This window comes from Sarcophilus harrisii, chromosome 4 (genome assembly GCF_902635505.1).
Source record: "Sarcophilus harrisii chromosome 4, mSarHar1.11, whole genome shotgun sequence".
NCBI classification, from domain to species: domain Eukaryota; kingdom Metazoa; phylum Chordata; class Mammalia; order Dasyuromorphia; family Dasyuridae; genus Sarcophilus; species Sarcophilus harrisii.
In genome coordinates this window covers 329,856,978-329,880,539 of record NC_045429.1, presented here as the reverse complement: position 1 = coordinate 329,880,539, position 23,562 = coordinate 329,856,978, and the positions used below count along the sequence as shown (strand labels likewise).

The following is a 23,562-nucleotide window of genomic DNA, read 5'->3' as shown; positions in this document are numbered from 1 at the left end:
TTCTCCTGAGAGGTCACCATTTCTATGGGTATTTAACCTATGTCTGGGATTAGATGATGGAAGTGAGGATGAACCTAGGCTGATCTGGGCCATCTCTCTTCTCATCCCATCCCCAAGACTTCAAAGTGAGTACAATAGAGACAGACTGATGTGCCATATAAACTTTAAAAAGTATGTGCCATCTTCTGGATTCAGTCTCTTTATCTGTGACCAGGGGTATTGGATTTAATGGGTTTCAAAGTCTTTTCTAACTTTAGAGTTCTATGACCAATGCTCTGAGCTCTTTACAGAGCAGGGACTTGTGGTCTGCCCACACCATACAATCTCACTACCAAAGGATTTATTTTGCAAAGATGCAAATTCCCTTCCTCCCCTTAGAGCCCGTCCAGTTATCAACATTCTCAACAAGACTCTGGCAGTGAGGCCGACCATGCTGGATCCTGCCCGCTGTACTTCCACCTCGTGGTAAGCTACTCTTTCCTGCAAATCCTTTATGAGTCTCTTCTTCCTATGCCCTTCCCTCAAACAGCTTTATCCACTCTTTAAACTTTGCATCTTTCCCTTCTTCCTCGCCACTTTCCCTGTGGAATCTAAACTCCTGCAGGGAAGGAACAGTTTTCATTCCATGTTTGTATCATTAGTACTCAGCAAAATGCCTTGCAGATAGAAGGTGCTCTCCTTCACTCTCTCCTTTGTGAAAGAATGAAAAGAGACATGGATACCTTAGAAATAGGTGTTGTTGAATTTCCAACTTTCCCCAGAATCACCTTCTTTCTATCTCTCCAGCAAGATTCCCCCAACCTTCTTCTCGTGCCTTTCCTTTCCTTTTTAAACCAGTGTTTGAGGTGGGGAGGAGGAAGAGGGGAAGAAGGTGGGATCTAAGGATGCTTATTGTCTCTTTCTCTTGACCTCCTTCTGGTGGTCCTTGTAGCATTCAGGTCGAGGTATGCTTCGCCTACAACCAAAGTGCAGGGAATCCAAACTACAGACGAAACATCAGTGAGTGTTGTGAAATGAGGGCGGTGAAGGGGATCTGGGCATGGGACTTGGGGATGTAATATAAAAAAAAAGCCCTACTGATTTGGAATTCAGTGAGGAGTTCAAGACCCATTTCTGCTACTTGCTAGTTTTGTGACCTTGGGTGAGCCACTTTAACTTCTCAGAGTATCAGTTTCCCTGTCTGTAAGATGGGTCTAACAAGAGTTGTTAGCTCTAAGTAGGTACTTGTTGGGGTTGTTATGGGGATCAGAGAAAGTAGTTTATGTAAAGTGCTTTGTAAAGCAGTTTGGAAACACCAGCTGTGAGTCCTCTCTATGTGTTAGACAAATATAAACTATAATTATTATTCTTACTCTATTGCATGCTCTCCCTGGTTAACCTCCTTGCTACCTTCTCATAGCCCTGGCATATACCCTGGAGGCAGATCGAGATAGACGCCCACCCCGAGTCCGGTTTGCTAAGAGTCTTTCTTCTACCTACCATGGACTGTTTTCCATGCCTGAAACACACTGCCAAACCCTTGATCTGCTTCTGGTGGTGAGGAATGGGCGGGAGTGCATGTTCTTGTGTGTTTATGTGAAAACATTCCCATCTGAGATGATTTCAAGTAGCTGACACCATTTGAGCCAAGCAGCTGATGATACAGATGGGTAGATGAAGGATCTGGGCTACAAAGAATCCAAGAAAGGGGCGATCTTCAAATTAGGGAGCCAGTGAGGTCAGTAGAGCACTGGGAATTGGAATTGGAAAGAATCGAGTTGAAGTCTGGCCTCAGACATTTATTAGCTGTGTGACCCTGGGCAAGTTACTTAACCCTGTTTGCCTCAGTTTCTTCAGTTGTAAACTAGGGATAATAACTATACCTACCTCTCAGGGCTTTTGTGAGTATCAAACTGAGATAAGATTTATAAAATATTTAAATAATGGCTAGTACATAGTAGGTACTTAGTAAATTCCTGTTTCCTTCCTCTACAAATTCTTGGAATACAGTCAAGTGTAATAGGCACGCATTAAGTTCTGATTTAACCACTGTCTACCTCAGTTTCCTCATCTATAATATAGCATTTACCTCACAGGGTTATTGTGAGGATAAATGAGATCCTACTTGTAAAGTGCTTTGCAAACCTTAAAAAATGCCTTATAAACACAAGAACTATGATGACGATACACCTGATTTAATTCCTTCATTAAGTATTATATGCCATTATATGCCACTGAAAGGATTCTGGGGTCCAGAAATAGTGTCCTCAAGGGATTATATGTGGAGGTCTCTCTGGAGGAAAGTTCCAATCGGGAAAGAATTATGGGTGGAGGAGTATGATCCTCAGCTTCTCTCCCCTCTCCCAGGACAATATTCGGGACAAGCTCCGCCCCATCTCCATCTTCATGAACTACTCTTTACCAGAAAAGCTTCCTAAGCACCCACGCCTTGGACTCCATTCCCTGGATGCCTTTCCTATCCTTAATGAGGCCCAGCCCAGAGAGAACCAAACAGAGGTCAGTTAAGTAGTCATTTGGGAGTATATAATGAGGGCCAGCCTGAGGTAAAGGGCTAAGTAAGGGGAGGGAAGGGAAAACTTGGGGGTCTGGGGGGAAAGTAGCTGAGAGAGAGGTAAGCCTGAGAAGGAGGAGGATAATAAAATATACTTCAAGGCTCAGGACCGGGAGCACTCTGCTCTCAAGAGGACCTTCAAGGGCTAAGGATAGGAAACTATCTGTTTTCTGTTATGTCCTATTGTATGTGAATTTGGGGGCAAGGTGACAACATTTCCCTTCTAGGAAAACTATTCCTGACATTAGAATTTGTAGGAATCATCATTTCCTGAAAATCTTTACCATCTTACTGATTTTTACCTTCTCTCTTCATACCTCCAGATTCAGTTCCAGAAGGAATGTGGTACTGACAATAAGTGTGATAGTAACTTACAGCTTCAGGCTGCTTTCTTGTCTGAACAGCTACAGCCCATCAATAGGTAAGAGACCAGGCTGGGCCCCTGAATAGCCAGTTTAGTAACCAGGGGACCAGACCTATCTATGCCTCATTGTACTGATGGTGCTTGATGGAGACGAACTGGGTCCCCTTGATTGACCAAAAGGGAGCTGAAGGGTGGGGGCAACTCATTCCCCACCCTTCTTTCCATCTCAACTTCTAGACTTCAGTACAGTAAGGAGGTCCGAAAGCTGTTCCTGAACATCAATGTAACCAACATGCCCAGCAGGGACCGAGCTGGAGAAGATGCTCATGAGGCTTTGCTCACCTTAGTTTTGCCTCCAGCCTTACTTTTCTCCTCTGTCCGCCCTGTGAGTCTGCCCATTTTCATACCCAGTTGCTCACTAGAACCTCCAGAAATCTGAATAGGAGAATAGAAGGGATATCGTTATCCATGTTCATTTGCATGCTGATTTGAATGCATTGGGATTCATTGTGTACCTCCCCCAGCCTCCAGCTCTATTTCTGTTTAATAAACAATCCCCCTGTTGCTATTTGTAGTTGGGCTGGAAGAACTGGTTGAACATTACCCGAGCTGGCCTAGCATCCTTGCTGCCTTCCCCTCACTTAACCTCCAAGTCTAGAATTTCTTGGGATGGAGATTTCTAAGTCTTCCACTAGGGGAGAAAGCAACAGTTCCCCATTTTGTGTATGGAGAAGGGATGGGAGTCAGTGAATCAGTGGATTCTGCCTTTGAAGCATATTTGAGAAAGGCCTGGACTAAATCTGACTTAACTTTCCCTGTTCTCCAAATCTTTTTCCCATCTCATCCCCATCCCAAGGCTGGAGCTTGCCAGGCTAATGAGACCATCCTATGTGAGCTGGGAAACCCTTTTAAAAGGAACCAGAAGGTGAGTAATTCAGGAAAGGATACAGAGCCCCATTGTAAATCTTATACCCAAACAAAATGGTAGGATAGATTGCCATGGCTTGATCTATCTTTTTGTTTCCATCTGCCTTTATTCTCTCTTCATCTGATCTAAGCTCCCTCGGCCTTACTGGTATTCCTAGCCTTCTTTGGTTTTTTCCTTCATGCTTCTCTTAGGAATTTATTTTGTTCTATCTTTTTCTATTTCCTCAATAGGAAGAGATACAAGTGTGAAGAAGGAAACATGTAACTACTTGGGATGAGAGTGACAGAGAATGGGCTGGGAAAATTCATTCAGTTCAACAAATGTCTCTCTAGCAAATCTAGGGATGATCATCCTTACATAGGGTCCATGTAGATGTCAGGTGTATGCATATTAGTTGACAGCCACAACAATCTTCACACTCCTCTGATGACTATCAGCTTACTTCCTTATTTATTCTCTGAGGCAATTGAACGGTATATTCTAATATTTTCTCATAAATTAATAAACACTTGGACAGGTAAGTGGCACAGTGGATAGAGCGCCAGCCCTGAAATCAGAGGATCTGAGTTCAAATGTGGCCTCAGATACTTAACACTTCCTAGCTGTGTGACCCTGGGCAAGTCACTTAACCCCAAGTGCCTCAGCAAAAAAAAAAAAAAATAGAAACACATAATCTCTCTTTGTTAATTAACTATGATTCCCCATTCCAAATTTTTAAATAAACTGGAGAAACTTCTTCCCAGAAGATTTTATTCCTGTTTTTTCCTTTTCCCTCTCTCACATCTGTATCTGTTTTTTTCTCTCTCCTTCCCTCCTCTATCCTAATTTCTTCCTCTATTCTAATTTTCTCCTTTTCTTTTATCCCCTTTCTCCTCTGCTTCTCCTTCTTCCCTTCTTCCCTTCTTCCCCTATTTATTCTTCTACCTCATTTTGTTTCTGTCTCTCTTTTCTTCTCTTTCTCTCTTTTTTCGTCCCTCTATCTTTCTCTCCATCTACCTTTCCAGGTTTAAAAAACATAACATTAATGTTACTAGCTGTAATTTATTGCCACTGTAACAAACAATACAAAGACATGTTTAAATATTTCAACAATGTATCATGCATATGAAAAATCACAATCCAGCCAACCTCTAAGTAGAAGTTGCAACTACTGATGACTGTAGTGATACAAATCACTTCTTAAGGATGCAGAATAAAAGTTAAATAGTTCTTTCATAATGTTGCTTCTCATTCTTTTTTACTGTTAACTTACACAGTTCCTCAAGAAGTTCTCTTTAGTTCTTTCTGCCTGTGTTTCACAGTCTCAATCAGACAGGATTGTTAACTTTGTCCAGATGACAATTAAATAGTAACTCCCCAAGATTCCATTTTCTCTTAAAGATGCAGTAATTGTAGTTTTAACGAGAAAAGCCATTGAAACAGATGTTACTTTAATACATAGTACAGTTGGCATTGTACTAAAGTACAGTGAAAAGATAAGATAAGAGAAAAAAGAAGAAACAGTCTCTAAAAACACAGAAGTTGGCTGAGGATGAGGGGCTTGCACAAAGAGAGAAGGGGGGGAAGAGACAGTCAGTAAGAATTGAGGTTGGGAGAGGAGGAAAATAAGTTGTGAGGGTAAGAGAGGAGTAAGATTCTCAGAAACAGTAAGAAGAAGGAGAGGAATATTGAACAAATAAATATATTCCCAGTATTATACTTTCTTTACATTGTCTTTGACTATTGGAACAGGAATTCAGAGACCATTAATCTCTCTTATTACATCTTCCCTTCAAAGATGGAGCTGTTTATTGCCTTTGAGGTCATTGGTATCACCCTACAGACTCGGGATATTGAGGCTCAGATGCAGCTTTCCACGTGAGTCGGAGTGGGGTGTGGGCTGGGTGGGTGGGCTAAAGATGCATCCCACTCTGACTTTTCAGCCCTTGTCAAGGTGGGTGAAAAAGCCTTTTCTCTGCCATTCTCCACTGTATTATATCTCCCTAGGTCTAGTCACCAGGATAACCTAAAGCCTGTGACTTTGATGCTGCAGGTGGATTATACACTCCAGGCCTCTCTTGGCATGTAGGTAACTCTTTTTCTTTTCTTTTTTTAATTTCAGAAATATTTTATTTTTCCAATTACATGTGAAAATGATTTTCAACATTCATTTCTGTAAGATTTTGAGTTTCAATTTTTTTTTCCCTTCCCTCCTTTACCCACCCCTCCTCAAGACAGCAAGGAATCTGATATAAGGAATGACATGTACAGTCATTTAAAACATTTTTCCATATTAGTCATGTTGTAAAAGAAAAAAAATCAGAACAAAGGGGAAAAATCATGAGGAATGCAAACCAAAAAAAAGTGAAAATAGGATTCTTTGATCTATGTTCGGTCTCTATAGTTTTCTCTCTGGATATGGATGAGATTTTCTATCCCATGTCTATTGAAGTTATCTTATATCACTATATTAGTGAGAAGAACTAAGTCTGTCTTAATTAATCATCCCACAATTTTGCTGTAACTATATACAGTGTTCCTGTGGTTCTGTTCCCTTTACTCAGCATCAGTTCATGGCTTTTCTGAAATAAGCCTGTTCCTCATTTCTTATAGGATAATAGTATTTCCTTACATCCATATGCTGCAACTTATTCAACCATTCCCCAGTTGATGGGTATCCACTCAATTTCCAATTCCTTGCTACCACAAAAAGAGCTGCTATAAACATCTTTGCACAGATAATTCCTTTCCTTGACCCCTGTCTCCATATATTCCATAAGTTACACCCCTTCCCTTCACCTGAATCCTTCAGTTGACACAAGTCAACAAATTCCTGCCCCTGTGTTATTTCCCATCCTGTTTCCTTCATCCTATATCCTATCTCTTTTGTTCTCTCTACCCCATAGTCTTTCTCCCCTTCCCTATTTTCTCCATGTCCCTCAGTTATAATCTTTGTCATCTATACTTGCTGTCCCTATTTCACTCTTACCTCCCCTTAAAGCTCCTATCTGTCCCTGTACAGGGTGAATCACCGACTACAGAGTTACTTTGGAGGAACAGTGATGGGAGAGTCAGGCATGAAAAATGTCACTGATGTGGGGAGCCCTATCACCTTGGAATTCCAGGTATGGAAAGTTCTGGGGTGAGGAGAGGTGTTGGGTCAGACGATGGTGGTAAAGGGGAAGTTGGACCTTTTTGGAAGAGTTGGGATTAGTTGATTAGGTTAAGGAAATAGTCATCATAAAAGGCTTGCAGGTGGAATATAATGACACAAGGATGGAAGGCTAGTAGGAGGGATAGTAATGTCAGATCACATCTTAGGAGAGAGGAGGTCAATGTGGGGTGGTAGCTTTGACACTAACATACTTCCTGGGGTCTTCTTTGCTCCCAGGTGGGCCCAGTGGATGAGGGACTGACATCTTTGGGAACTCTGGTCTTAGGGCTGGAATGGCCCTATGAAGTTAGTAATGGCAAGTGGCTTCTGTATCCCACCGAGATTATCATCCAGGGCAATGGAACCTGGCATTGCCAGCCACCTGGGGACCTCATCAATCCTCTCAACCTCACAGTAAGCAAATCTTTCTCTTCATCTCTCCTGCCTAGATCACCTGGAGTCTAGATATCACCTCTACAATTACTAAGGGCTAGCTCTGCCTAGGAAAATGAAGCATCTCAATGTTTTGCCTGTTGAGACTTGCCTTCTTTCTTTGCTCTGGCTCAGATTGGTTCTCTTTTCTTCTTTATCCTCTTCTCCCCATCTATATGGTCTTTTTTCCTTTCTTTTTTTCCTTCTTTTCTCTATTCCCTTTCTTCCTATCTTTCCTGTTCTTTCCAACAGATTTCTAAGGATGAAGCCTCTTCCCAGAGACGCCGGCGAAGGGAGCTGGATCCTGGAGAATCACAGGCACCTCCTCCTATCACCCTGGCCACTTCCAGGAAGGCAGAGTCAGAGACTGTGTTGGTAAGTGTCTGGAAAAGGGGGCTGATGCTTGGTGGATTTGATGTCACTCTAACTGGAGCTCTTATGCCAACCTAAAAAATGTGATGGGGCCTAGACAGAAATTCAGAGCATCATAATGTTTAGAGCAGAAAAGGACCTTGGAAATCATCCAGTCTCACATTTCATTTTAAAAAGAAAGAAAATTATCAAATCAGGTCAATAAACATTTATTATACACCTATTATGTACTAGGCACAATGGTAGGAGCTAGAGATACAAAGAAATTAAAAACAAACAAACAAAAGTCCCTGTTCTCAAAGACCTCACAGTCTCTAATGGGGGAGACAACATGTAAATAACTATGTACAAACAAGATATAAATGAGATAGGTTGAATATAATTATCAGAGAAAAGACGGTAGCATTAAGGGAAATTGGGAAAGGCTTCTTGCAGATGATAGGATTTTAGCTAGGATTAGAAGGAAGCCAGGAGGCAGAGATGAGGAAGGAGAGAATTTATACACATGGGAAGCATCAGAGAAAATGTTTAGAATGAAGAAAAGAGGGAGATTATCACTGAACAGATAGAAGAGTGTATAGAGAGGATTAAGGTATAAAAAGACTGGAAAAGAAGGGAATGGAAAGGTTAAGCTCTTAAAAAGGCAAATAGTGGATTTTTTATTTGAAACAAGAATAACTAAGCAACTTGTCTAAGTTCAAAGAGTAGCAGACCTAGATTCAAATATAGTGTTCCACCTACTAACTCAGAAAGGGGAGAGGCCTCTGAGGTTAGGATTAGGATATCATGGAGCAAAAAGCCTCTAAAACCATATTGTTCATTTGAATTTAGGAACCACGGTTAGCAAGTTTCTGAGGCCAAATTTGAACTGAGGATCCATAGCTAGTAAATGTCTGAGACCAGATTTGAACTTGGGAACCATGCCAGAAAAAGATCAGTTGAAGGATCCAAGAATGTTTAGTCTAAGGAAAAGTAGACTTAGAGAGGATCCAATGGTAGCTCTTAAGTATTGAAGTTATTAAAATTTAAGTATTTAAATTATTAAAGTATTACATAAATTACTTTAAGTATTTAGATATTTAAGGCTTTTAGGTATTTATGCTATCATGTGGAAAAGGCTTTAGATTCAGTCTGCTTGGATCCAGAGAGCACATTTTAGGACTACAAGGCCATATAGGGAATAATTCAGGGAAATATTAATAAAATAATAAAACAGGGAAAACTTCTTAAGAATGAGTTATCTAAAAACGAGAAGGATTTCTTAGCAAAGTAATGGAAATAATATTATTTAAATCCTAACATTTCTAATTTAGAAAGAGAAATGTCCAAAGTGACATAGTACTACCTGAACCCCACCCCTGTGCCCTTGAATATCTTGAAGTAGATGGAGCAATGGCTAGCCCTGGAGTCACTAAAACCTAAGTTCAAATCTAGCTTCCAACACTTACTAAATGTGTGACTCTGTCCAAGGTACTTTACCTCTGTCTCAGTTTCTTCATCTGTAAAATGGAAATAATAATAGAACCTATTCTCCCAAGGTTGTTTTGAGGATCAAATGAGATATCTGTAAAGCACTTTACAAACTTCAAAAGGCTATATGTGTTAGCTATTGTTATTATTATATCTCTGAAATAATTTGATGTAATATAAGAATTTAGAATGAGGGAAAACATGTTAAAAGTCACAATATGTTAACTTTGGATCAACTTTCTTCTCTATCTAAAACCAGGTCACTTAATTTTCTTCTAAGCCTGCTTGACTTATTTGACCCCACCTCTTAATTCTTCTGGTATACTCTGAAGACCTCCTCTAGGTGATCCATACTCTGGTTCTTTCAAAATGGAGAAAGAGGGACTACCCACAGTTGGGAGAAGTCATGCTTATTTTTTGTGCTTGACCTTTCTGTACTTGTGCTAGCCTTTAAACAAGCTTCTGCTCTCAGGCCAGATTTGAATTCAAGAACTATAGCTAGTAAGTGTCTGAGGCTGTATTTAAACTTAGGCATCATAACTAGTGACTGCCAGATTTGAACTCAGGAAGATGAGTCTTCCTGATTCCAAGGCCACTGCTCTATCCACTTTGTCACCTGGCTACAAACTAGGGCAAACCCGGTTAAGAATGTTTCAGATAGAGGAAGCGGGTTTGATTGGAAGGGGTGAGGGAAAGCTTTGAGGAATGGGGAAGGGAGAGTATGGAAAAAGGAAGAGAAGTTGGAGAGGGTACAGAAAGTGGTGTAGTTCAGTCTATTCAGGTTTCTCCAAGTATGTTGACTTTCATTTTCATTGTTTTGTCTCTAGTAAATAGGTGTTTGGCACATGGCAGGCACTTAATAAATGCACATGGGATGAATCAAGGAATGAACATGGGGACATGAGGGTCTGCTTGTCTGGCTAGAGTATCTATGGTTATATAGATAGAATAAGGACCAGCTGGGGAATAGCTATGAAAGGAGGGCTGGGGCACTTGGAGAAGAATCTCTTATTCATTCTCTGCTCAATCCAGTCATGTGCCAATGGTCGAGCTCGCTGTGTGTGGCTGGAGTGCCCGATTCCTGATGTCTCAGTGCCCTCCACCATGACAGTGCAGGCACGAGTGTGGAATAGCACCTTCATCGAGGTTAGTGACCCATTTTAGGAGGGATAGAGAAGTCCGAGCTCTTTGTGCCCTTCCTTCATCTCAGACATTTTGGGGAGACATGAGAAAAAGACTGAGCTGGCCCAGCCAGGCGTGTCACAGAAGGCCCATCATCGTGGCCCAGTCGTGGGAAGCCTGACACGTTTACTTGCCTCTCTGAGGGATTGCCATGTGACTGTGGGTACTAATATAGCAAGTATGTATGAACTATGGTTCACATGGATCTGGATAATTTTGTCCATGTGTGTGAGATGGCTTTGATGTTTCTGGACTCTCTGTGGGGGAGGGGAACTGACTGGAGAAACTTTGGAGTGAACAGAAGGGTGATTGTTGATCCGTCTGTGAAGACACATCATAGACCTGAGCATATGAGAACCTCTTCTCCTGAATCTGCCCCTGCTGTCGGGCTTTTGTCGATGGTGTCTGGATATAAGGGTTCTGCTTGGGGTAGAGCAGGGAGGGTCATGAGGAACGGTGGCTGTCTCTCTTACTTTGCCTTGCCTTCCCTTGCAGGATTACAGTGATTTTGACAGAGTCAGGGTGGATGGCTGGGCTACCCTTTTCCTCCAAACCAACATCCTGACTATCAATATGGAGAATAAGACAACATGGGTGAGTCACAAATAAGAATAAAAGTTCACTTTCAAACTAAGGCTTTATTTATATGCCACTTTCCAAAGATCTCCCATTTCCCTTATCTTGGCGATCTGCTGAGAAATGGAGGTATCGTTCTTAATTTACAGATTAAGAAATTGAGACTCAGCGAGATAAAGGGACTTGCACAAAGCTAGGTAGAAATGGTCAGAAGAAGAACCTGCCATCCTAACTCCCAATCCAAGGTTCTTCTCCTTATACCATATTCAAAAGGTTAAGAATTATCTTTTAACAGTAAGTCCAATATGGAAATCTTTTCATTTATGCTGGTAGGTTCTAGGGGCAGGAATTGGGGGTGGGGGGAGAAGAAGACACGAGAGTCTTATTGATGGGAGATTTTATTCTCCACTTGTGGGATCACAGGGATGAACAGACTGACCTCTGCAGGTCAAACAGGAATTTTTCCTCAGCCTCCAGGCTCCCCCTTCAGGGAGGCAGCCAAATTGCAGAGCCCCATGGCTCGGGTCTAGAGAAGAAAGAATTTGGGGGCGGGGGGTGCGGTAAGGAGTCCTGCTGAATGGTCCTTCTGTCTTCCTCCATCCCTGCCTACTCATCCACTCCAGTTTTCTGTGGACATTGACTCAGAACTGACAGAGGAGATTCCTACAGAGATTGAGCTCTGGCTGGTCCTGGTGTCTGTGGGAGCTGGGCTGTTACTGTTGGGGCTCATCATCCTTTTGCTTTGGAAGGTAGGCGCCCCCTCCACATCCATCCCCTTCCCCACTCATTCCATCCCTCCAATCCCCTTCACCCTCAATTCAGCTTCGTTTCCCCTACTTTCTCCCTTTCCCATTCCATTTCCCCCCATCTCCCCACCCCCCCTATTTCTTTTTAGTCCCAAGTTGTATATTGCCCTGGTAGCAACAATGAGGGTAAAAGCTCTGTCAAAGGACATAGTTCGGAGCTGGAGAAGGGACACTAGCCCCAGTCGTATCCCTGTGACCACCACAGGGTCAGGGTCCTGCTCTTCCAAACCCCTCCTGGCCCAAGAAATGGGACCTAAGTGTCCCATCCTCCAACCATTGACTCTTTGCAACTCCCTGAATCCCCGCAAGGGGGGACATACCCAGGCCCGCCCCCCACCTTTGACTTTGCCTCGCCCTCCCCCACAGTGTGGCTTCTTCAAACGAGCTAGCACTCGAGCCCTGTATGAAGCCAAAGGGCAAAAGGCGGAGATGAAGAGCCAGCCTTCTGAGACGGAGAGGCTGACCGATGACTACTGAGGGGAGACCCATGCCTCCCCACCCCACACACACCCCGGGTAAATTCTTCCATTTAAAACTAACAAAACCAAAATCAAAAGAACCTTTTTCCTCTCAGATTCCTGCAGTCTTTGTGGGACTGAGTCTGTCCTGTCTTCTCTTCCTCTGATTCCCTCTTCACATCTCAAATTCTTCCAAGGTGTCTTCAGATTTTCCCTCTTTGCCTTGGCTCTAGATACCCACTGTGGGAAGAGAAAGTACTTTGATGGCCTAACATAAGACTGTAAAAATACAAATCAAGGGTTCCCCTATTCTTTTTATCCATCCCACTCTCCCCCCTGTCCCTAAAGGGGCTGGCTTGCTTCCTTCTAAGTTTCATAGCTAGCTGTCCAAATCAGAGAAATGGGATCAAGGAGAGGCCATTGGGCATAAAAGGCCACAGGAGTTTAAGCTTTTTGGGGCTCCATCTCAGCCTGGGCAAAACTTCTGGAGAAGAGACTAGGAAACAGTTGATCCTTTCCTAACCACTTTCTTTAGTTCTTAAGCAAATTCTAGGCCCATCTTAGCTCTTTCCCCCAGGCCCAAAGCCAAGTGGGATCCCTGGAGGAGGCAGAGAATTATTGGATACATTTTATGCTGGATGATTCTATGCTTTTTAAAGAACCTCCCTGGGGATATATTTTTATTTATATATTTTGGGTTTTTTCCCTTCAATTGCCCTGCTTGGAATTGTTAGGATCTTTTTTCCTGACTGACCCCTTCCTTTCTACCTGTAGTACTCCCACCCAAGAACATCAGTTTCTGTTCTTCCATCTCTATTTTTCTTCTGTTCCATTCTGCCTATATTTTTCAATTCCTCTTCCTCTTTATCCAGCAAGTCCCCTGCTAAAAGAGGGTGGATGGAAATAAACAATTTTGGGTTGTGGAAAGGGAGGTCCCTGATTTTCAAGAGATAGTAGAGGGAACTATCTAAAAGGGCCCTGGCAAAGCCTGAACCATATTTTCTTTGGGGAAAGGGAAGTAGAGAGAAGGGGGAATTCTACTGGGAGACTGGGGGAGGGAAGTCCAAGTTCATACTCCTCTTGGAACATATCTGGCCTGCTAGCTTGAAACAGTTGGATAACTGGATACTAACATTTCTTATTTTTTCTCTTCCCTCCTTGGGGATTCTCTACTTTCTTTTCATTCCCTCCTGACCACCTGAACAGTGTGACTTCTTCAAACGGACCCATTATTACCGGATCATGCCAAAGTACCATGCTGTGCGGATACGGGAGGAGGAGAGGTACCCACCCCCAGGGGGCACACTGCCCCCCAAGAAGCACTGGGTCACCAACTGGCAGGATCGGGACCGATACTACTGATATTTTCTTAAGCTTCCATCTGTGCCTAACTTCACTACTCACTCCTCCAACTCCAACCTTTTTCGTTCTATTTATCATAAGTTATGCCTCCTGCTGCCTACAGGAAGCATCACTTGGCCCTTAGCACCTTTGAGTCCAGGATTATTTTCCTCATCTCCACTATGGCCAGGGAAGTACCTTCCTCTACTTCCTGAACCTATCCCTTATTTTCCAAATTCTCCCCACTTTTTCCTGCCTCCCTTTCTCTCTCCCCCCACCTCTTTCCATCTCCATCTCCATCTCTCTCTCTCTCTCTCTCTCTCTCTCTCTCTCTCTCTCTCTCTCTCTCTCTCTCTTTCTCTCTCTCCCTCTTTCCCCTTCTCTCTCTTCCTTTCCCCTCCTGCTCCCACCCCCACCAACACGTGCACATGCTTGTGCACACACAAGTACTGGTTACTCATTCCTCCTTCCCTAGGTTACATTTTCTATCTTTCAGATGAACAAGGACTGTAGACATTTGCTAAGGCCATGTTCATATTACCCCTTGTCCCTGCATACAGGTGATCCCATGTAGGTGTTTGAGGGATTTTCTTGCATTACATATGACTATGCATGGAATGTCCCAAGTCTTTGCTGGTGCCAAAACCTGGATGCCCCTCCCCATTCTCTTCCTGCCTTCTCCATAATCTTGCATAACCCCCTGATCCCCTGGGGTCAGGAAGAATGAAAACCCCCAAGACTTATGGGGAAAAAAATCACTCTTGACCTTCACACTGGACCTACATTGAGCCATAGCCACTGGATTGATTCTTCTTGGGGGGCAATGATGACTGCTCAAGTCGGACCAGAGATGACCCTCATCTAAGGCCACTAGCCATTCACAGAGAGCAAAAGAGAAACTTCTAAAATGGGAAGTTGATAGGCCTTTGATCTACCAAAAAGGCTTCTTTTGTAGCCCTTCTCAAAGGCTCCTGCCATTTACATCCCCTCCACTCTCCGGTGAAAGACTGAAACTTCAGAGCATTTAAGAGGGAAGTTAGACTCCAAATCCTTGCCTGACATTGGTCCCTATGCAGGGTGTAAGAGATACAAGGAGATGGCATTGATGTGACCAGATGGGGAGATTTGGAAGAAAGAAGGGGGATTGACAAGGTGGTTGGATATGAGATGGGAATGTCTGTCTCTTCTCCACCTCACCTCTTTGCCTCACTAGGGGTAGAAAAAGGGGAAATGGCAGTGATCATTCCTAGATCCTAGGAGGGCAAATGGGGGAGGAAAACAGATGACTCAATGAATGTAGACTGGGGCTTGAGGCTTTGGAAATAAGCCCTTGCCCTTCTCCAGCTGGACCTTTCCCTCCACCAATACTCTTCATGACGGCTGCTTCTCCACTTTTCCCTTGTACTTCCTCCCAGCCCCTCATCATGAGGAAGTTGTTTGAGACCACTAGAGAGAGTATGGCTCCTGGAGGTCAAAGTTTTGATTATCAGTACTGGGGCTAAGACACAAAATACTTCCCAAGGGAAGTTAATGGAAGTTAACAGACTTCTCTTGAGTCTGGCCTTTTGGCTGCTATGATAAAAAGCTACTGTTTGTTCTCCCCTCTGGTCCCTCTATACCCTTCCCCTTCCATGGTACTGTAGCAGGGGAGCCCCTCCCCACCCTTGTGCCTTCACTGTATATAGGCTTCTGGTGGCAACCAATAAATTGCTTCTGATTTGTAAGATAGCTTCTCATTCTATTGTCCCATTTGTATCAGGTAACATCTGCTGCTGGGGGGTGGAGTTTGTGCAGGGCCATCATGGTTCTTCCCTTCTGATGGAGAGGGGGAAAACTTGTGGACTCTTTAAGTTGATGAGGTTGATGAGGGAAATTCCCATTTCTATAATCAGGGAGACCAAAGACTGATAATTGGATCTAATCAATGGAAATACATCAGGCAACTTTGATTAATCACCTATTATATCCTGAGAATACAGAGATAAAAACCCTTGCCCTCAAGGATTTTACATTCTTTAGGGAAAAATGATACATATTTAGTTATACAAGGCAGATTTGAAGGATGGGAAGACACCAGCAGGTGGGAGGGAAAAAATGCTTCATGTAGAAAATTGTGTAGGAATAGCATTCTGAGAGAAATGATGAGGGGTTCTAAGAGGTAGTGTGGCTGGGGAGGAGTGATTTCCAATCATGGAGGTGATTAGTGCAAAGGCAAAAAGATGGGAGATGGAGTGTCCAGTGTGAAAAAAGTGGCAAAAAGCCTAATATTTTAGGACCACCAAGTGTGGAAAGGGGAATAATGTATGATGATGTATAGGCCAGCTAGATGGTACAGTAAATAGAGCACTGGGTTTGAAATCTAACCTCAGACATTTATTAGCTGTATGATGTTGGGGAAGTCAACTACCTCTGTTTGCCTCAGTTTACTCATCTGCCAAATGAGCTAGAGAAGAAAGTGGCAAATTGTTACAGTGCATAGCTTTGCTATGAACACCCCGAGGAGAACTAGACACAACTGAACAACAAGGTTGTCCAAGGGGAAGACTTTGTATTTGATTCTAGAGACAGTAGGGAGCCCGTGGAATTTATTGAGTGGAAGAATGGTATGATCAGTTCTTCATTTTAAGGAAATCACTGTGGCCACACTGAGGGAGCTAGATTGGAGAAAGGAAAGATTTGAAGCAGGGAAGCCAATTAGGAGTCTGGAGGTGATAAATAGGATAATGGCTAGATGAGAAAAAAAGCAGTAGATGCAAGAAATTTCATGGAGGTGGAAACAAGATTTGGCAACTAATTAAATTTGTGGGATAAGGGGCAAGTATGATGCTGAAGCTATGAACCTGAAAAAATGGTGATGGACTATCCAGAAATAGGGATCGCCTCCAGAAGGAGTTGGATTTGGTGGGGATAATTTGAGTTTGAGAGGCCTATGGAGGGGCTGCTAAGTGATACAGTGGGTAAAGTAATAGCCCTGGAGTCAAGAGGACCCGAGTTCAAATCCAGTTTAGATACTATGTGACCCTGGGCAAGTCACTTAACTCTATCTCAAAAAAGAAAGAAAGATCTATGGGATCTTTCCCATATATCCAGGTGGAAATATCCAATTGGCTATTGGAAATGCATAACTGGCATTCAACCAACTACCTAAAAAGCTATTTACATCTCTTACCTATCATTCCTTTCCTGTCACTTCTCAATCCTTTGCAATTTAGCTACTGACCTTATCACTTCCATTCTTTCCAAAATGTATCAATGATCTCCTAAGTGCCAAATTGGATGGCCTTTCTCAATCTTTATTCTTGACTGTTTGTATCCCCACCATAGTGCAGTGCCTGGCACATACTGGGAAATTAATACATGCTTATTGATTGATAGAGTGACTTCTTTGCAGCTTTTCATCCTGCTGACATCTTTTCCTTTTGGATATTATCCCTCTTTGAGTTCTGAAGATATTGTTCCTTTGATTTTTTTTCCTACCTGTTTGCTTTTTACCAGTCTCTTTTGATGGCTTCCCATCCACATTACATCTTTTTATTATGTTTCCCATTGTTCTTTTGAGAGTTTTCTTCTTTCTTTGGGTTCTCTCACATGAGGATTTCACAGCTCCCAAAGATTAATTATCAACTTTGCGCAATTGACTCCTGAATCTCTATATCCATGCAAAAGAACAGATTATAGATAAAGATATTGAGAGTGTAGTTTCTAGGAAAAGGTGAAGTTAAATCAGGGAAGACTTCCTTCAGGGGAGTATTAAGCATTTTGACATAGACTGAGTGAATGGCCTTGGTTGGGAAGCTTCTGAATATTATAGAATCATAGGTTTGGAATTAGAAAGGAGTTTAGAAGTTAACTAGTCCAACTAATAGGCAATGGGTGAGGCAAAGAGATAATCTGACCTATTTATCAACCCCAGTTCTGGAACCCTTTTTGGATTTTTCTATCAACACAATCAACACCCATTCATTCATCTTGGTGAGTGAATAAGAATAAAGACAGGATTATATAATCTTAAAGCCAAAATGTATCACAAAAGTCAACTAGACCAACCTATCCTAGAACAAGAATCTCTTCTACAACATGTCTAACAAGTGACTATCTAGCTTCCACTTCAAGATTTTGGGCTCATTACTTGCTGAGAGAGTCCAATTTTTTTTGAAAGCTCTAATTGTTGTATATCATCCACTCTGGGAGCTGTTCCCCTAATCCTGCACTCAAACTTGTGGGTTAGGTCCTTAGAGAATGGCTGCTATGTTGACTTCTAGAAATGATTCTGTGAATTTGTAACACCATAGCCCCCAAACTCTTACTTATTATGCTTATAATTAACAATCAGCCAGTAGATATGATAAGTTCTTAATGGTATTTATTAAGATTGTATAATCAGAACAGTAGTTATGTAACATTCTTTACATAACCTAGAAAATATTCTTCCACTAATAGGATCCGTGGGAATAGTCACATAAAGGGAATTCAATGTAGAGCACACTAGTGACCAAGGCAACTTACGGTTCCAGTTATTACAGAGCCTAAAAGGCTTCTCTTCATGGAACCCTTACGCAATAACCCTTGAGCTTAGTGTCTCAGCTGGGTAAGTTAGTCAGATGGGCTCCCAGTGTTTGTTCCTTTCTATAACTTGATTCTTGATTGCCAGGACTAGTTCATTCTCTCTCTCTCTCTCTCTCTCTAAGAATACATTTGCATATCTTTTTATTTTTCGAAATACATGCAAAGGTAATTTTCAATATTCACCTTTGGAAAGCCTTGTGTTTCAAATTTTTCTTTCTTCCTTAGACAGTAAACAATCTAATATAGGTTAAACATGTGCAATCCTTCTAAACATATTTTTATAATTGTCATGCTGTGCAAGAAGTAAATAAAATCAAAAGGGGAAAAAAACAAGCAAAGAAACAACAAAAAGGTGAAAATACTATGCTTTGATCCATATTCAGTCTTCCTAGTTCTTTCTCTGAATGCCATGACTCTATTGGAATTGCTTTGAATCACCTCATTATTGAAAAGAGCTAAGTCTATCACAGTTGATCATCACATAATCTTGTTGTTGCTATGTACAAAGTTCTCTTGGTTCTGCTCACTTCACTTAGCATCAGTTCATATAAGTCTTTCCAGACTTCTCTGAAATCAACCTCTTCATCATTTCTTATAGAACAATAACGTTCCATTTCATTCATGTACTATAACTTATTCAGCTATTCCCCAACAGAGGAGCATCCACTCATTTCCAGTTCCTCACCACTACAAAAAAGCCAGCTCTTTCAAATCCATAATCCTCTCTGTTGCCAGATTCAAGGAATAGCTGAAGCTGCCTCTTTCATTGAGTTATTTATTGCCTTTTTGTGTCTATGCAGAATGTCTTATTTTGTATCATATACTGCTGCCTGGAATGTCTCTTACTTGCATAGCTAAAGATTGTTGTGGTTGTTCATCTTTATTTCTTGGAGAGGACCAATGACCAATGACATCAGGAGTAGGATGTCTTGACTTGCAAGTGAATTGCAAGTCAGGACTGTGCAAAGCCCTCCAGTCACTGGAGTGCAATGGCAAGACATAAGTCAAGAAGACTGGTGATGACCCCTGTGGATAAAGAAGGGAAGAAGAAAGGGTTTTTACTTTGCAGGAGTCTCATTCTATAACCAATCCAAGCTTTGACTCCTTGGAAGTTCCAACTGACTTTTGTTGTTGTTGTTGTTTTATAATAATAGCTTTTATTTTTCAAAATACATGCAAATATAGTTTTCAACCTTCACCCTGGCAAAACCTTGTGTTCCAAATGTTTCTCCCTCCTTTCTCTCCCCTAGATAGCAAACAGTCCCTTATAGGTTAAACGTACAATTCTTGTAAACATGTCTTCATATTTATCATGTTGGACAAGAAAAATCAGATCAAAAGAGGCAAATTGAGAAAGAAAAAAACAAGCAAAAAACAGCAAAAAAGGGGAAAATACTAGTAAAAATACTATCTTGTGCCCCACATTCAGTCATCATACTCCTCTTTCTGGATGCAAATAGCTCTCTCCCTAACAAGTCTATTAGAATTGCCCTAAATAATCTCATTGTTGAAAAAGGCCAAGTCTGTCATAGTTGGTCATCACATAATCTTGTTTTTGCTATGCACAATGTTCTCTTCCAACCAACTATTTTGTACAGGTAATTCCTGTCCTTCACTAAGTCAATGAAACTGACTCCACTGATTCACTTTATTATATATACCTCTTAAAGAGATCAGTGGTCAAAATCATCCTTAGAGTTTACTTATCACAGAACTTGAGAATTGGAAGGGGCCTCAGTGGGAATCTAGTCTAATTTGTATGAGAAAAAAAGCCCCATCATAACATACTCTTGTTGAAGATTCCAAGGAAGGGAAGCCCATCAACTTTATTGGCAGCTCATTCCACTCTTTCTAAAAGTTCTCATTGTTAAGAAGTTGAACTCTTCATTGACATATTGTGATTACATTCTGGATTAGGGGTGAAAGGGCTAATCAAAGGCCAATTGTTTTACACATAAGATGATGGGGGGGTTTTCCCCCTCATATCAATGTTATTTTATTTTTCCAAATACATGCAAAGAATAGTTTTCAACATTCACCTTTGGGAAAGCTTGTGTTCTAAATTTTTCTCCTTTCCTTCCTTTCCCTCCACCCCAAGCATTTGATATAGATTAAATGTGCATTTCTTTTAAAATACTTCCATATTTGTCATGCTGAGCAAAAAAAAAAAAAAAAATTCAGATCAAAAAAAAAAAAAAAAAACAAGAAAGGGGGAAAAAAAGCAAGCAAACAACAACAAAAGGTGAAAATATTATGCATTGATCCACATTCAGTCTCCACAGTTCTCTCTCTGGATGCAGATGGCACTTTTCCATCACAAGTCTATTAGAATTGCCTTAAATCACCTCACTGGTGAAAAAAGCCAAGTCTATCAAAGTTGATCATTACATAATCTTGTTCTTATTTTGTACATTGTTTTCTTGGTTCTGCTCACTTCACTCAGTATTAGTTTATGTCTTTTCAGATTTTTCTGAAATCCTCCTGCTCATCATTTCTTATGGAACAATAATATTCCATTACCTTCATGTGCCATAATGTGTTCAGCCATTCCCCAATTGAGGGGCATCCATTCAATTTCCAGATCCTTGCCACTACAAAAAGGCCTGCTACAAACATTTTTGCATATTTGGTTCCTTTCCCCTGTTTTTTGATCTCTTTATGTTCTCTATCAAATTTTTCCTCTCTTCAACTTCTACTCATTGCTCATAATTATGCCCTATGGGATCAAACACAACAAATCTGCTACCTCTGATTTATGATAGCCTTAAGAATATTTGAGAAAAGCCAACTTGTTTCACCAAATTTTTCTCTTCTCCAAGCTAAAAGTCCTAATTCCTTTAATGAATCCCCGCATGATTAGTCTCTAGTTCTCTTAATTTTCTGACTTACTTTCTCTGGGCTGGGATGATGATATTTTGTCAATGTCTTTCCTTCTTTCCAAAGACTTGGAACCAGGACAATATAATATTCAAGTATGATCTAAATCAGACAGAAGACACTGGGACTATAGCCTTTATTCTATATTTTCAATTGTTCACTCGGTTATTTTCGGTCATGTCCAACTCTTCATGACCCCATTTAGGATTTTCTTGAAAAAAGATACTGAAATGGTTTGCTATTTCTCTCTCCAGCTCATTTTATGGGTAAGGAAATGGAGGCACAGTTAAGTGACTTGCCCAGGGTCACACAGCCAGTAAGTGACTGAGATCAGATTTGAGCTCAAAAAAATGAGTTGTCCTGACTCTAGATCTGGCACTCTTATCCAGTGTAATATCTGGCTGCCATACAATTTCTTAATTGTACGCTTCTGTAAGTGAGATTAATTAGATGGAAGCCCATGATCAATATGATGAGCTTACATAATATATGTGAGCCTTTGGAGCATCTGATGAGCACTGCCTTATGGAAAACATGGACATTTCCATCGATGTCTTGTTGAGATAACATTTGGGGAGATGCCTATCAGATATTCCAAAGAATGAAGATCTTATAAACTTAGCTAATTGGGACTTTTGTCAAATTGATCAGGAAACTATTGATTAACCTCTTCATTCTCCTAAAGGGATGGGTGATCTGATTGGTATGCATACTTCCTCCCAGTCTTTACCAGTAGAGAAAGAGACGTCCATTGTTTGAAACCTGTATGATTCATAGGCTCTTAAGCTTAAAGCTGGAAGGATCTTGGAGGCCATGGAGCCTAAAACTCTCTTTTACAGATGAGGAAAGGGAAGTTGACACAATTTAAATGACTTGCCTAGGATCACACAGTAAATGGTAAAAATTAAGATCTGTATCTAGGTCTTCCTGATTCTAAGTCTGATGCTCTATACTGCTCTCCACCCCATTTCCCCAATCTTTTAAAGAAAATTTCACCCAGTTGAAGTTGCAGTTTTTCTTTTCTATAATACTCAGGGATAGATAAGTGGCAAAGTGGAGAGAACCTGAGATTCTAGTCTATGCAGATATTTTTGAATCTGATTCTCTTGTTTAACATCTCTCCCCCTCCACCCCCAGCTTAGTGCTGTCCAAACATTGGATGAGTTTGTTCCAGGAAAGAAAGGGTTTATAATTGAGAGGGTTAATTTCAAATAGAACCGCAGGCTCTGTGGTATTCTTATTCTACAAGGTGTTGATAGAGCTCAAAGTCCCTTCCTGAGAAAAGCCCTGGAGTCTGGAAGACTGAAGTTCAAATCTGCTATCAGACACAATCTGTGTGATCTTGAGTAAAAAACTTAACCCCAATTGCCTCCCAAAACTATACCATAAAACTTAGGCCATAATACTTTATTAATGCAACCTAAAATCCCATTAGTTTCTTTTTGACTGTTGCTTAACCCTGATGAATCATATTCAGTCTGCTGTCCACACAGGTCTTTTCCTTGTGGACTATTATCTAGCCACATTTCCCTATCCTTTACTCATTCAGGTGTTTTTTTTGTTTTTGTTTTTGTTTTTTTGTTTTTTTGCTAAAACAGTTGGGATTAAGTGACTTACCCAGAGTCACACAGCTAGGAAATGTTCCACCTACTTGCTCCACTCATTCAGTTTTTTGAGCTCATGTAGACAGACTACATGTAAATATCTTAACTTTCACATTTTTCCCGTTTCAGTTCCTGGTTCTAGCCTACTGAGATATATTTTAATCTGATTCTCTTGTCTAACAAATCTTTCCCAGCTTGGTACTGTCCAAACATTTGATGAGCTTATTTTGGGAAAGGAACAGATACTGTTTGGGAGGGTTAATTTCAATAATTCTGGAGACTCTGTTGTATTTCTTTTTCCACACAGTATTTCAGAGTACAAAACTCCTTCCTGAGGAAACTGAGGCTCAGAAAGGGAATAATCACAGAAGTCATGTACTACAGAGTTGGCATTTGAGCAGTTTGGGAGTTTATCAGACAGCTAGAGGGTGCAATGGATAGAGCACTACTTTTGGAGTTAGGAAGACCTGATTTCAAAGATGATTTTTGTGTGACTCTGCCCAGTTTGCTTCGGTTTCCATTTGTCAAAAGAGCCAGAGAAGGAAATGGCAAACCACTTCACTGCCCTTGCCGGGATCACAAATGGGGTCACAAAGACCCGGACACAACTAAACAACAACAAACGTCAGGTAGTTTTATTTTCTGGTTAAGAGAAGCCCACTAGGGAGGCCTTGAAACCCAACATTTCCCCTAAGCACTTGAAGCTCCCGTTCTCCTGCACTTTAGACTTTTGTTTTCGGGGATGCTGAAGGGAAAACTCCCCGTTACATAATACGCACACATGCCTACATGAGCGGGCAGACTTGTGAAGCGCACGCGCTCGCACACACTGAAAGAAGTACCAAGCTTCACAGCTGCAGGATCTTGGGAGCTGGGTATCTCCTGAAGGAGCTTATATTCTT

General features: G+C 41.4%; 1 protein-coding gene across 3 annotated transcripts in view; it reads left to right on the top strand.

Annotated features, from left to right (window-relative positions):
- Positions 1-13,915, top strand: part of ITGA3 (integrin subunit alpha 3) — a 33,090-nt gene extending 19,175 nt beyond the window's left edge. For 2 of the 3 annotated variants that reach the window (XM_031966065.1, XM_031966066.1), the window contains exons 11-26: positions 379-465; positions 932-999; positions 1,400-1,536; positions 2,347-2,496; positions 2,875-2,972; positions 3,153-3,300; positions 3,772-3,840; positions 5,621-5,700; positions 5,830-5,907; positions 6,845-6,947; positions 7,214-7,390; positions 7,661-7,783; positions 10,283-10,396; positions 10,928-11,026; positions 11,632-11,757; positions 13,479-13,915. In XM_031966065.1, coding sequence (XP_031821925.1) covers positions 379-465; positions 932-999; positions 1,400-1,536; positions 2,347-2,496; positions 2,875-2,972; positions 3,153-3,300; positions 3,772-3,840; positions 5,621-5,700; positions 5,830-5,907; positions 6,845-6,947; positions 7,214-7,390; positions 7,661-7,783; positions 10,283-10,396; positions 10,928-11,026; positions 11,632-11,757; positions 13,479-13,634 — 1,813 coding nt within the window. In that variant the 3' untranslated portion in view covers positions 13,635-13,915. Of the gene's footprint in view, positions 1-378; positions 466-931; positions 1,000-1,399; positions 1,537-2,346; positions 2,497-2,874; positions 2,973-3,152; positions 3,301-3,771; positions 3,841-5,620; positions 5,701-5,829; positions 5,908-6,844; positions 6,948-7,213; positions 7,391-7,660; positions 7,784-10,282; positions 10,397-10,927; positions 11,027-11,631; positions 11,758-12,180; positions 12,330-13,478 lie in introns of all 3 variants that reach the window. The other variant, XM_031966067.1, reaches the window with a different exon arrangement.
- The last annotated feature ends 9,647 nt before the right edge of the window (positions 13,916-23,562 follow it).